This window comes from Schistocerca gregaria, unplaced genomic scaffold (genome assembly GCF_023897955.1).
Source record: "Schistocerca gregaria isolate iqSchGreg1 unplaced genomic scaffold, iqSchGreg1.2 ptg000883l, whole genome shotgun sequence".
In the NCBI taxonomy this organism is placed as follows: Eukaryota; Metazoa; Arthropoda; class Insecta; order Orthoptera; family Acrididae; genus Schistocerca; species Schistocerca gregaria.
In genome coordinates, this window is record NW_026062244.1 from 109,599 (window position 1) to 120,664 (window position 11,066).

At 46.9% G+C, this 11,066-nt stretch overlaps 6 protein-coding genes across 7 annotated transcripts; 2 read left to right on the plus strand and 4 right to left on the minus strand.

Moving 5' to 3' along the window:
- Window positions 1-389: 389 nt before the first annotated feature.
- On the plus strand, window positions 390-5,149 carry LOC126324046 (mitochondrial chaperone BCS1-like). Of its 2 annotated transcripts, XM_049994903.1 has the most exons (3): window positions 403-869; window positions 1,228-2,677; window positions 2,765-3,845. In XM_049994903.1, exons 1-2 carry the CDS (start codon window positions 821-823, stop codon window positions 2,094-2,096), a joined length of 918 nt encoding a protein of 305 aa, XP_049850860.1. In that variant the 5' UTR covers window positions 403-820; the 3' UTR covers window positions 2,097-2,677; window positions 2,765-3,845. The 2 variants fall into 2 exon arrangements, with proteins under 2 accessions (XP_049850859.1, XP_049850860.1); XM_049994902.1 differs by having other exon boundaries at window positions 390-869; window positions 1,228-5,149.
- LOC126324045 (uncharacterized) lies at window positions 2,248-3,777 on the minus strand. The gene is made up of 2 exons (XM_049994901.1): window positions 3,688-3,777; window positions 2,248-3,594 (listed from the first exon to the last, which is right to left on the minus strand). Exons 1-2 carry the CDS (start codon window positions 3,700-3,702, stop codon window positions 2,248-2,250), a joined length of 1,362 nt encoding a protein of 453 aa, XP_049850858.1. The 5' UTR covers window positions 3,703-3,777.
- On the minus strand, window positions 3,941-5,509 carry LOC126324047 (uncharacterized). Its single transcript, XM_049994904.1, has 5 exons — window positions 5,297-5,509; window positions 5,061-5,211; window positions 4,808-5,001; window positions 4,403-4,721; window positions 3,941-4,313 (listed from the first exon to the last, which is right to left on the minus strand). The coding sequence occupies exons 1-5, from the start codon at window positions 5,442-5,444 to the stop codon at window positions 4,169-4,171; spliced, it is 957 nt and encodes a 318-aa protein (XP_049850861.1). The 5' UTR covers window positions 5,445-5,509; the 3' UTR covers window positions 3,941-4,168.
- Window positions 5,510-5,563: 54 nt separating this feature from the next.
- LOC126324049 (uncharacterized) lies at window positions 5,564-6,438 on the minus strand. Its single transcript, XM_049994907.1, has 4 exons — window positions 6,268-6,438; window positions 6,135-6,199; window positions 5,968-6,067; window positions 5,564-5,896 (listed from the first exon to the last, which is right to left on the minus strand). The coding sequence occupies exons 1-4, from the start codon at window positions 6,391-6,393 to the stop codon at window positions 5,771-5,773; spliced, it is 417 nt and encodes a 138-aa protein (XP_049850864.1). The 5' UTR covers window positions 6,394-6,438; the 3' UTR covers window positions 5,564-5,770.
- Window positions 6,439-7,976: 1,538 nt separating this feature from the next.
- LOC126324048 (uncharacterized) lies at window positions 7,977-9,057 on the minus strand. The gene is made up of 2 exons (XM_049994906.1): window positions 8,964-9,057; window positions 7,977-8,893 (listed from the first exon to the last, which is right to left on the minus strand). Exons 1-2 carry the CDS (start codon window positions 9,055-9,057, stop codon window positions 7,977-7,979), a joined length of 1,011 nt encoding a protein of 336 aa, XP_049850863.1.
- Window positions 9,058-9,467: 410 nt separating this feature from the next.
- Window positions 9,468-11,060, plus strand: LOC126324026 (ATP-dependent RNA helicase RhlE-like; the record flags this gene model as incomplete). Its single annotated transcript, XM_049994879.1, has 1 exon — window positions 9,468-11,060. A coding segment is annotated over exon 1 (1,561 nt), but the record flags the coding sequence as incomplete, so codon positions are not given.
- Window positions 11,061-11,066: the final 6 nt, after the last annotated feature.

The following is an 11,066-nucleotide window of genomic DNA, read 5'->3' on the forward strand; positions in this document are numbered from 1 at the left end:
CCTCTCTTCCTCTACTATTTTTTTTATTTTTCTGTACAGAACGAACAAAACACTCAGTAACCTTGAAAACACGGAAAAACAAAAGAACATACATAAAGTAAAGCTCTCTTTCAGCGGGATTAAGCTGACCCTTCAACGTCTGCAGCCTCTGTATGTAGCGGGCGAGCAAATTGACGTTTGTTGCAACTTGACCCTGAAACACATCAGATGTATTGGAGCCGCTTTCTAGCTGCTCTAGCTGGTAGTGCAGAGTGTGCAGCAGTTTTATCGTCCTTCTATAGCTTTCTTCAGCATCCTCTCGGGAAACGGTGCTCATTCATAGGGTGTGTAAAATTCGCAGATATACAAAACTGGCAGAGTCAAACTTCGGCTCAACGCAAATCAGTCATTTTTTTTAATGGAGCCTTCACAACTAAAAAGTACACAGTGCAAACAAGCCTCGCTTCTTGACCTAAATGCACAGTACAAACGACTCTTGCCCCTTGGCTTTTTTGTGCCCAAACAGCTGTTGGAACCAGCCTGGCTCCTGCTCGCCGGTGTAGGCGCTGCTTTTGTCAGTGCGGCCTCAGGCGCTGTATGGGCGTTTTTAACAGATACGCTAAGCTATTTTAGCACTCTCTTCGTTACCAGCGTGGAAATAACTAGTCGAGATGAGAGCTACAGCTGGCTGATAGAATGGTTAAATGATCAGTCCTGGGCTGCCAACTACCGCAGGGTAACACTGCTGACGCAATATGTCGTGCGCAACGAAAGACCGTCCCTCTTATTTACACCTGATGTTGGAAAGCATTTCTTTTGGTACAAAGGGTGCAGGATTTGGATGAAGAGAATGAGAGACTCCGGTCCGCAAGACACCTATTCAGCATATGGTAAATATTCGTGAGGATGATTTGTCAAAACCCCCATAGAAACTGCTATGTCATAACCCGTGTTTGAGACGTCTGTTTGATCGTACTGTACAGTTGAGTTTGACAGGAAGTCATTGTGTTTTTGCACATTTGTTATTCATAGAGCCGCTTTTTTCTCCCCCGCTGTAGCTGCCCCGGAATCCTTCAGGGTTCGGCGATCACTGCGATACAATCGAACGTGCGCTTGAGACAAGGTTGATTGAGCTCGATGCTCGTGTTTATTTTTGGCATAACAAAAATTGATGTGCTGATGCGTCCGTGTTTGTATGTGTCGGTTTGACAGCCAGCATACATAACTCACTAGTTTTTTTCTTATGAGGTACAAACCATGAGACGGTTACCCTCATGGCGTGGGGGAACAGGCGTAACTTGATTGAAAAGCTTGTGTTGGAAGCGATGGAATACTCGCTCAAAAAAGAGCAAGCAAGAACGTCTATTTATATTCGCTTGCACGGAGCGTGGCAAAAACAGAACGAGCTGGTGCCAAAGAGATCATTGAAGACTGTTTTTTTAGCAGAGGGAATCAAAAAATCCATAGTTAGCGACGTGGAAGAGTTCTTGGCCTCCCAGCAATGGTACACCGAAAGGGGAATTCCGTATCGACGCGGGTATTTGCTCCATGGCCCGCCTGGAACGGGGAAGACAAGTCTCGTTACGGCAATTGCGGCCCATCTAGATATGAGCATCTCAGTGATCAACTTGAACAGCGCCGATATTAACGATACAGAACTCCTGGTGATTTTCACGGACGTGCCTACGAGACGGTGTTTGTTGCTCATAGAAGATATTGATGCGGCTTTGGTGAGCAATTCGCGCACTAAAGAGAATTCTGGCTGCTTGGGAAAAATCACCTTGGCTGGTTTGTTGAATGCCATCGATGGGGTCTCGAAACAGCACGGTAGGGTGTTGTTCATGACGACGAACCACATTGATGTGTTGGATTCAGCGCTACTGAGGCCAGGAAGAGTGGATGTCATTTCTGAGCTGGGATTGGCTGATCGCCACCAAATTCGGCAAATCTTCGCTAGCTTTTACCCAAGTCAGGCACATCTTGCAGAAGAGTTTTCGAAGTTAGTTCCTGAAAAGACGCTGAGTATGGCAGCCATACAGGCGCACTTATTACAGTACAAAGGCAACCCTACCGGCGCACTTGCCAATGCCAAAAACATTAAGCCTGCAATAGATTAGAGTAGGACGCGTTCTGAGTAGGCGATTTTCCGAGGGAAAAAAAGCACTTGAGGGATAGTGTACAAGGGGGAGAATATATGCGCTGTTAAATTTATTTTAGATACTAGGAGAAGATATGTGCCACACAAGCAAATATTTTTTTTTAAAAGCGTTACAGAAAGTCGGCGCAAATTCCGAAGTACCACCTTTTAGGTTGGTCTCTGCTGGAAAACAGCAATGGGATAGAGTAGAGCAGGTCAAGTTGGGCAAATGCGAACTTTGCAGAGACGCCGAGACCGACCGACGCTCTAATCAAGTCGCAGCCGCCGCTTCTAGACAGCCAATTGCACATCCCTTGGTCTTGAGTGGTCCCAAAGCAAGACCCGATTTGACAGAAGCTCCGGGCGAAGATACTGGAGGCAGCGTGTTCGAACATGCGGTAGGTGAAATGCATTGCTAGCGTCCAGTAGTGATCACCTCTGTAGTGGCCTCTTCCGAGGCGTGGACCCACACCATAATACCGAAACCCGTAGAAGGGGTTTGTCTCCGAAAATGAAAATCGATCGCTGATTTTAGAGGTAGTACCAAACAAACTCTTCAAGGTACCAGCTCGAGCTATTAGATGAAAAGCGCATGTGGATGAGAGTTTGTAATTTATATTCGAATTAACTTCTCCTTTTACATGGTAGACGTCTCCAATAAGACCAGCGAGTTCGGTTGAGAGAACGATGCGAGATCCTTTAGTCGGGATAAGGCGACTATCTCGGGTGTCCTTGATCCAATTGTAGTAAATCGAACTTTTCAAGTGACTGCCCCCTTCAAAGGTGATACATTCATCTGATTCTGGCATGATGTCGGTATTCTTAAATGCTGCCTCGTATCCGAATTGGTGTCTGCCCATTTGATAGGAAGGGGAGATCAGAATTTGGTGCTCGATGAAAGAGGAAACTTTAGAGTAGTCGTGCACCAAGTTGGTCACTCGAAAATGAATACTTCTCTCTCCTACGGGGTAATTGAGCAGCATTTTTTGGAAGTCGAAGTTGTACCTGCTCTTGCCAGATGTGGTCATATAGCTTCCTGAAATGGTTTCATAGCCGCCGAAGTAATTCTTCAGATTGATGCTGGCCTGAACAGCGGCCTTATGTCCCTCATTTGAGACATTGACCTTCATCTCCAGTTGGTTTTTTTTCCGAATTATCGATTTGAGAACGCATCTCGAAGGCGCGGTGGTTAAGGACTCCAATAAAGATTTCTTGCTCACATCTAATTCGAACTTGAAGTCATTCGTTTGACAGCCCAGCGCCCTCAGGTCATTCAAGACTAATTTCAGCTTGTTATAAAACGCGTCGATGTCTTGGTAGCTGCCGAGCAATGGATCTACTATGATTTTATCGTTGATCCAGGACTTCGTGGCAATGCCTCGCTTGATTGCATCTATCCATCCCTTCAGCCCTTTTCGACGCGCGCTTTCGTCGGCGTACTCGATTTCGACTCGTTCGACTATAAACGGGGCATCAAGCTTTCAAATTTTAGTTAAGATAGGCCCTTGCTTTGAAAAAGACAGGTTTACTTGTGATCGGAACAGAAAAAAAAAGTTGATGGTTTTGCATACTTTATCTCCTTTCATCAGCGATTCGAGCTGTTATTTGACCGACGTCGGAATATCGAAGATGATGCGCAGGAATGATGCGGGGATCCGACTTCACGCCAGAGCCGTGTCCTTTGCAACACTAACCGCAGGGCAGAGACTAAATTGAAAGAGAGGCCTTACAAGAGCAGTAGGAAAAATTTTTTTGAGGTGCGGGTACAGTTTTTTTCGGGCACTTCCGTCGTTATCAAAAAAACGCGCCGCAACGAAGTGGCACATGAAAGGCGTTACGCGTTGTTTTATATAGTAACTATTTAGAGTGACAACAAGGTGTGGCAGCATATTGCGAGAAGCAGATACGTCAAGTCAGACGAGTCAGAGAAGGCGGAGTCGAAAGACCAGACCGCCATTTATCGAACAGCACTTCGTACCGATTTTCGGTTTCAGGGGTCGCCGACCGAATTGATTTACCGCCATGGATGACACATTGTTTCTGAAATGGTCTCTAGTCTGCCGGCTCGCACATTAGATCAAAGTTTCGAAAGATGTTTCTCAGCGTTTCTACCAGGTAGAAAAACAGGGCTGAATTAAACGCCATGCGTTGAATGGCCTGTGAGAATCCACCAGCAAATCCGATTAATTTCTCGTGTCTGTATTGAGCAGAAAATAGAAATTAGAAATTTGCGTCAAATAGCTAGAACTTTGTGTCGAATAGCTGCTACATTGAGAGGAGACATACTTATAAGTTTTAACGACAGCGTCGAAAAAGCCGCTGTAGTGGTCACTCGAAACCACATGGACGTTTTGTTCCCGTAACCTCGCTTTGATGACAGATAGGGGCTGAGTGGAGATGGTAGCCAGGATTTTCGAGAAACCGCCAGCGAAGAATGCCTCCCAGCCGCGAATGGATCTATCTGGGTTGCCAGCGACTAAACATCTAGATATAGCATCATAAGTGGATATCTGCACGGCGCCGTGATAGCTCGATATGATGGATGGTACGAGGCCTTTGTAGAACGCGCTGAAACCCTCTTCTGCCCAAATCTTTCTAAAAGCGTCTGTTTCGATTGGTTTGTGTCAACGGATCTATTTCAGCTGAAAAGGCTGCAATGAATTGTGTGTCACAGGTCCACGGCGCACATACCGATCATCCCATTGTAGTGTTTGGCCGTTCCTGGAGGCACGCAATTGACATATTGAAGCTGTAGTCTGGTTTTGACTACCCATATCGGATTGGTGATTGGTGCCAGAACGGCGCCAACGATCGTTCCAATTATTAGGGTGGAGGTGGTGCCTGTGTGACCGCTTTTCTCTGCTCGATTTTTTAAGTTTGTGTAACTGAAATTTGTCAGCTCAGAATATTTTTCCTCTGGACGTATACAAAAGTGCCAGCATACCCATACAGGTATAGAGACCAAGACATAGATGCACCAATCAGAGCTGGAACTATGCCCTCATAAAGGCCTCTGATACCCTGCCTTTGCACGATGTTTTTGAAAGCGTGAATTGTGCTCTTATATCTTAAGTGAATACTCTTTTTACCCTGAACTACGTCATGACGTGTACACAAAAAAGGCATGCTGTGTGAGCGATCTTTTTTTTGCTGAGTATGCATTGAGAGAGACCGCCATACCTTGAAACCTGGTTCTTATGAGGTCTAGGGGATAGGTCATCGTAGTCGTGACGGCGCTGGCGATGCCCGCCGCGTATCCGTGCCCCTTAGATGTAAGTTTTCGGCGATGGATTGATGGTTCTTCATTTGAGGTTACGGAATGTTTCATAGGCACGTATTTTTACTTATGGCAACAAGAAACGGCCGATAAGTTGCATGAAACTAAACAATAATAGTCAATGTTTTTAGAAAAGATGCATATAAGGTAACTTTTTTAATATTTTGGTGACATCGGTTTGTCAAAGAAGTCTTAGTTTCGACAAGTAAGACTGTTCCGAGAGCACTAGAACAAGCAAGCTTGACTGGATTTTCCAGATTGAACGCAGTGTCTGATACCCACTGTTAGCTGAACAGATTCAAAAAAGAGATTTTTTTTCACAATTGATATATAGGGAGCCAACGTATGACATGTCGGCCTTTTGGCGTCTCAGTAGATTAGTTGTTTTCTTTCACGAGGCCAACTGTTGTTGAATTTGCAAAGTACTCCTGTTTTCGAACGTTGATGCCGTATGTTTCTAATACTGGAAGCAGATCCTCTGTTGTCATAACCATTTTACTGTCCTGTGGTATTGACGGCAGATTGAAGTTAGACGTGTACCTTAAATACATTCGGAGCTTTTATTACCACGAACCTTGCGCTTTTGGGCGGACTTCATTTGCTTATGGCGCTGTAGAACTTCGTTAGCAATGTCCGCAATAAAATTTTCGGCTGCTATCGCAATCATTCTTGTCCTGAAAAGAGGGGATCAGTTGATCAGAGTCCTATGAAGAAGGTGCATACGGAGGCGGGTGGCCTTACATTCTGACGTCAGGGCAGCTGAAGCCGCTTCTTTTCAAATATAAATTGACAATTTCATCCGGGATCTAAGTGCCAAAGAAAAAGAGTTACTGGATAAGCAAAAACGATGTAAACCTCGCTTTCATAACCGTACAACTGGCGTAAAATCAGTGCCAAGAGCAGCGATAAATTTCTCGACGCTCTCGCGCTTTTCCTGACTAATTGTCTGACGAGTGAACCGATTCATCACTCTGGTTTCGATGGGCGGAACTTGAGACATGTTGGAACGAGATGTATAAATAACAACAAATGTCAACTCAATTTCGTAATTATCGAACTTTGTATACGATGTATGTAAAAGGTGTTTTATTACTGCTTTGGCGAACGTGCACTATCTAATACTTTTTTTTGCACGCCACTATGCTAGGTGGGTCGGCTCAAGATACCGTCCTTTGTCAGGTGACCTCCGAAGACGTTTTCGGAACGCCAAGTAGCTCTCGACAGAGCAGCTCGTTTGCTAAGCTACGCGAGCTTCCACTTTACCTTAAGTTGAATGTAATTAGAAACTTGCCCGAGAATTTGCAAAAGGAAGCGCTCAAGGCCGAAGGGATAGGGCCAATTGAATGGATCAACTTCGAAAAGAGCAAGTGGCGAGAACAGCCCGGGCGGAAGTTTACTTGGAAAGAACTTCATAGTTTAGAACGCGAAGGGTATTTGATCAAAGAGGACTTTGTACCGGATTCCTCTATCGTCCAACTGGCACGTCAAGAAATTTTTGCGATGGTTTCAAACGGAGAAATGAAGCCAGCCGGAATGGAATCAACTTCCAGAAAAGTTTGGCAAAATTCTCTATTGAGGGGAGACTATCACAAATGGATTGACCAATACGGTCCAGTTGGCTGCTCTCCGAATCTCTGCAAGATAATCGAGCTGTTAAAAGAAGTAAAAAAGGAGCTGTGCTTAGCAATAAACGTCAAAATTTCTAGAGCAGAGGTTGTACCAACATGTTTTGGGTTTATGCGCATGACCAAGGAGCTGACCGTGCGATTAGTTTCAGGTGGCTTACTTTCCCGGGAATGGATCCAGATATATTCGGCATTTGGATGCGTCGCAAGGTGTTGATAGAAAGCTGACATTTTTACTGTATATGAATGAGAATTGGTGCGCGGCCGATGGAGGATGTCTGAGAATATACCCTCGTTCGTCAGATGAAAAGTTGAGCAAGGAAATAGGTACGTCGGCAAAAAGAGACGATGTCTCTCGTTTTGGGTATCGTTATACAAAAGTCCAACACTTTTTTTTAGAGATTGACATCGAACCGATTGCCAATCGGTTGGTTGTTTTTCAAAGTCAAGCTATCGCACACGAAGTGCTTCCTGCTTACAAGTGTAGATATGCGATGACTATGTGGTTGCATTGAGAGCACGGAATCGAGCGAGTGGCAGCGATAGCGCGAGAACAGAGACAGCCCATAAAAATCGCGCGTACAAAATGGTACAATGATACAACATATTGAAGCTTTTGAGCTGAAATTTTCAATAGAAGGTGAATTGGTCATGGATTCAAGTTGGATTCATTTTCCCATCTCCGATGTACGGGGGTATAGAGGAGGCGATGCATGCTTCGGCGTGTCCGACCATGTTTATCACCTTTTTAGAGTTTTGGTAGTTTTATACTATTTTGTCTACATCTTGATTCAATACGATCGACCGGAAGATTTCTGAGCCCCAAGAATGTACGCGCTGTTTTGCGGGCATTGACTTTGAAGAGCAGCGAGGAAATTCGGTGAAAAACTGCCAACATTTGTCCTTAGATTGCTGGTCATTCTTTATCACCGTCCTGGACTTTTAAAGAGTGACGGCCTCAACTTACTACCTTAAATTCACTGTCGCTTAGTGCGTAGATAAGCCCTAGCAAGACCAACTCGTTTAAACACAGGATTACATGGTTCATTTTCAAATGCGACAGGTTATCTTGGGTGCGTAAAATTTTGAAGATGTGCGAATCTCTGACTCCGTATAGCTTTATCGGTAGCTTTTCGTATTCCGACCGAATGACTTCCATGACTTTTGGTCCCAAGATCTCGAATGAAACTACTTTGTAGAGTGGTTTGTTCGAATTTTGACAAGTTTCGTCTTGTACGGACAAAAGGTCACCGTTTTGTACTAAATTATTCAGGAATTTAGTAATCTCTATTTCTTTTGTGCTATGTTTGTTTTGTGGTTCTTTTATATGTTCTTCTACTGCGGCTGCAACGTCTTTGTTTTTCAGCAGGTCGTCGGCAGTGAAGACGGGCTGAGAGGGTGGGAGCAGGTCCAGGGAGTCTTTGGTGGTTGGATTGAATTGTAGGAGGTCTTTTATGGCCTTTGACAGTTTGAATTGACTAGAGTTTTCGAAGGGTGGGTTTTTGGAGTAGACGTTATCGTACAGGTGGATGCATTCAAGCCAATGTAGCATTTCGGCGTGTTCGTCGTCTTCGATTTTTAGGTGGTGGGCATTGAGTTCGCGGGTTGGTTGGTACGATTTGTCGGTAAAGATATGGAGTTTGCCATAGACCGTGACGAGGCATCCTAGTTCGATAGATTCTTGGAGGGCGTGTAGGTTTGGGGCGTTTTTAAGTTGTGGAAACTGGGCGGTAGTCGCGGGCCAGAAGTTGCAGACGAGAGATCCGGTGCTGTCATCGATGGTTAAGATGCTTTTTTCGGCGTAGTGGCGGAGTTCGACTACGATGCCGGTTACTTCTACTTTCGAGATAGGGTGTCCGTTGAGGTCGATGGTGTCTAGGGGTTGTGAGGGGGGTTGAGTGGGTGGGTGGTGTTTTTTTTTTTTTTGGCAGCGTTCGTGGCGTACGGTTTAAGTTTTGAGAAGGTGGAGAGTAGTGAATGAGGGTTATGAATAGCTTTGCGTATACGAGTGTGAGCGGGTCCGAGGATGTGGGTTGCATGCTTAGGGGGCATGGTTGATGGAGAGGGGTGGTTGAAGAGAGTTTGAGCGTTTTAGGAAAAAAAAAGGGGGAGGGGACAAAAATTAGGAGGTGGGAAGAGGGCCATCTTTTTTTCGGTATGTTTTGGCAGTGGTTGAGCTTTTGTTCGACGGGGATTGGGCGTTTTGGGCGAGGAGTTTTTTTGGATGTCCCTCATGGAGGGGGGGTGAGAGAGCGTGGTTCTCGGGTTGGTTTTTTTTTTTCCGTGGGTTTTGGGTTGAATAGGTTGGCGTCGAGGAAGATTAGCGGAAGAGGGCCTGCCGGGGGTGGGTTGGAGGGGGTTCGGTCGAGCGAGAGCAAGGGGGATGGATTGGACGGGTCTTGGGGGGTGAGGAGGGTTGAGAAGCGCCGGAAGTTGGGGGAGCGGCAGCACGTGAAGAGGGATGCACGAGAGGTTCGGGAGATGGTGAGCGCGATTAGAAGGGTAAAGAAGGGGTGCAAGGAGTTGAAGGGCGATGAGTCGTTGAATGCGGTTGGAGAAAGAGAGGTGAATGTAAGGTTTCAGAAGTTGAATTTGATGGGTCCTCTTTTGCGCGCAGTGGACAGGTTGGGTTGGAAGGCGCCGACGGCGATTCAGTCAGCGGCGATTCCAGCGGCGATTCGAGGACACAACATTGTTTCGTCTGCGGAGACTGGGACGGGGAAGACGGCGGCGTATGGTTTGCCGATGTTGCATAGGTTGTACATTTGGAAGAAGTACGAGGAGAGGCGGAGCATAGAGAGGCGGAGTGCGCCGCTGTGCATTGTTTTGTGTCCGACGCGTGAGTTGTGCGAGCAAGTTGAGAAGCAGGTTTGCGAGTATGCGAGGGAGATGGATGGGGTTAGGATAGTTGGCGTCGCGGGGGCGATGAGGGACGTGGAGGCGCAAGTGAGAGAATTGAAGAAGGGGGTGGACATTTTGGTGGCTACGCCCGGGAGGTTGCTAACGATGTTTAGGGAGGGGGTGAAGGAAGAGAGGAAGGAGGGAGAAGAGACGAGGGAGATGCATGAGAAGTGGGACAAGGCGTGGGAGGGGTTGGATAGAGAGAGTGAGACGAGGAAAAGGGTGTTGAGAGAGGAGCTTCCTTGTATTCCGGTTGGGTCAAGTTTTAAGAATTCTAAAATTGATTTTAGCGAAGTGAGATGTTTTGTGTTGGACGAGGTGGATCGAATGTTGTCAATGGGGATGTTTCCGGAGGTGAGACAGATATTCAGGGCGTTGCCTCGTCCTCAGAGGGAGAAGAGGGGTGTCGACAGGATGCAGGTGATGATGTTTACGGCTACGTTGGTGCCTCGAGTGGGCGAGTTGATCAAGCGGTTTGCGCCTCATCACGTGCGTTTTGATTTGAACAAGTCGATGAGCGTGGCGGAGAGGGTCGAACAGGTGTTTTACGAGGTTGGAAACAGGAGGAAGTACGCGTTGCTGAGCTATCTATTGAGGCGTCGAGGTTCGATGAGGGGCGAACAAGTGTTGGTTTTTTGTCGGACGCGACAGCGCGTGGAGCGCCTCACGGAGCAGCTGAACAGGGACAAGATCGCCGCGGTGGGAATTCACGGATCGCAGCCGGCGAGCGTTCGCCGGAGAATAGTCGATGGGTTTTGTGCGAACAGTTATAGGGTGTTGGTGAGTACCGAATTGATGGCTAGAGGGATCGACATACCGAAGTTGCCGGTGGTTGTGAATTACGATTTGCCGTCGAACCCGGAGGAGTACGTGCACCGGATTGGGAGGACGGCGCGCGCGGGCGAGTCGGGAAGGGCGGTTTCGTTCGTTTCGAGGCGTCCAGAAGTGGTGGAGGTCAGGAAGAGGCTGGTGGAGTTGGACGAGTTGTCGCTCGCAAAATCGATTTTCAAATTTTTAAATATGTCACCTCGGTTTGCTAAGGTGCCAGGTCCGTGGCGCGACGAGGCGAAGCGTCCGGCCGCCGAACGGGAGCGCCCGCTGCTCGACACCTCGGCGAAGCCTCCGGCGAGATCTGTCTCGCGTGTGT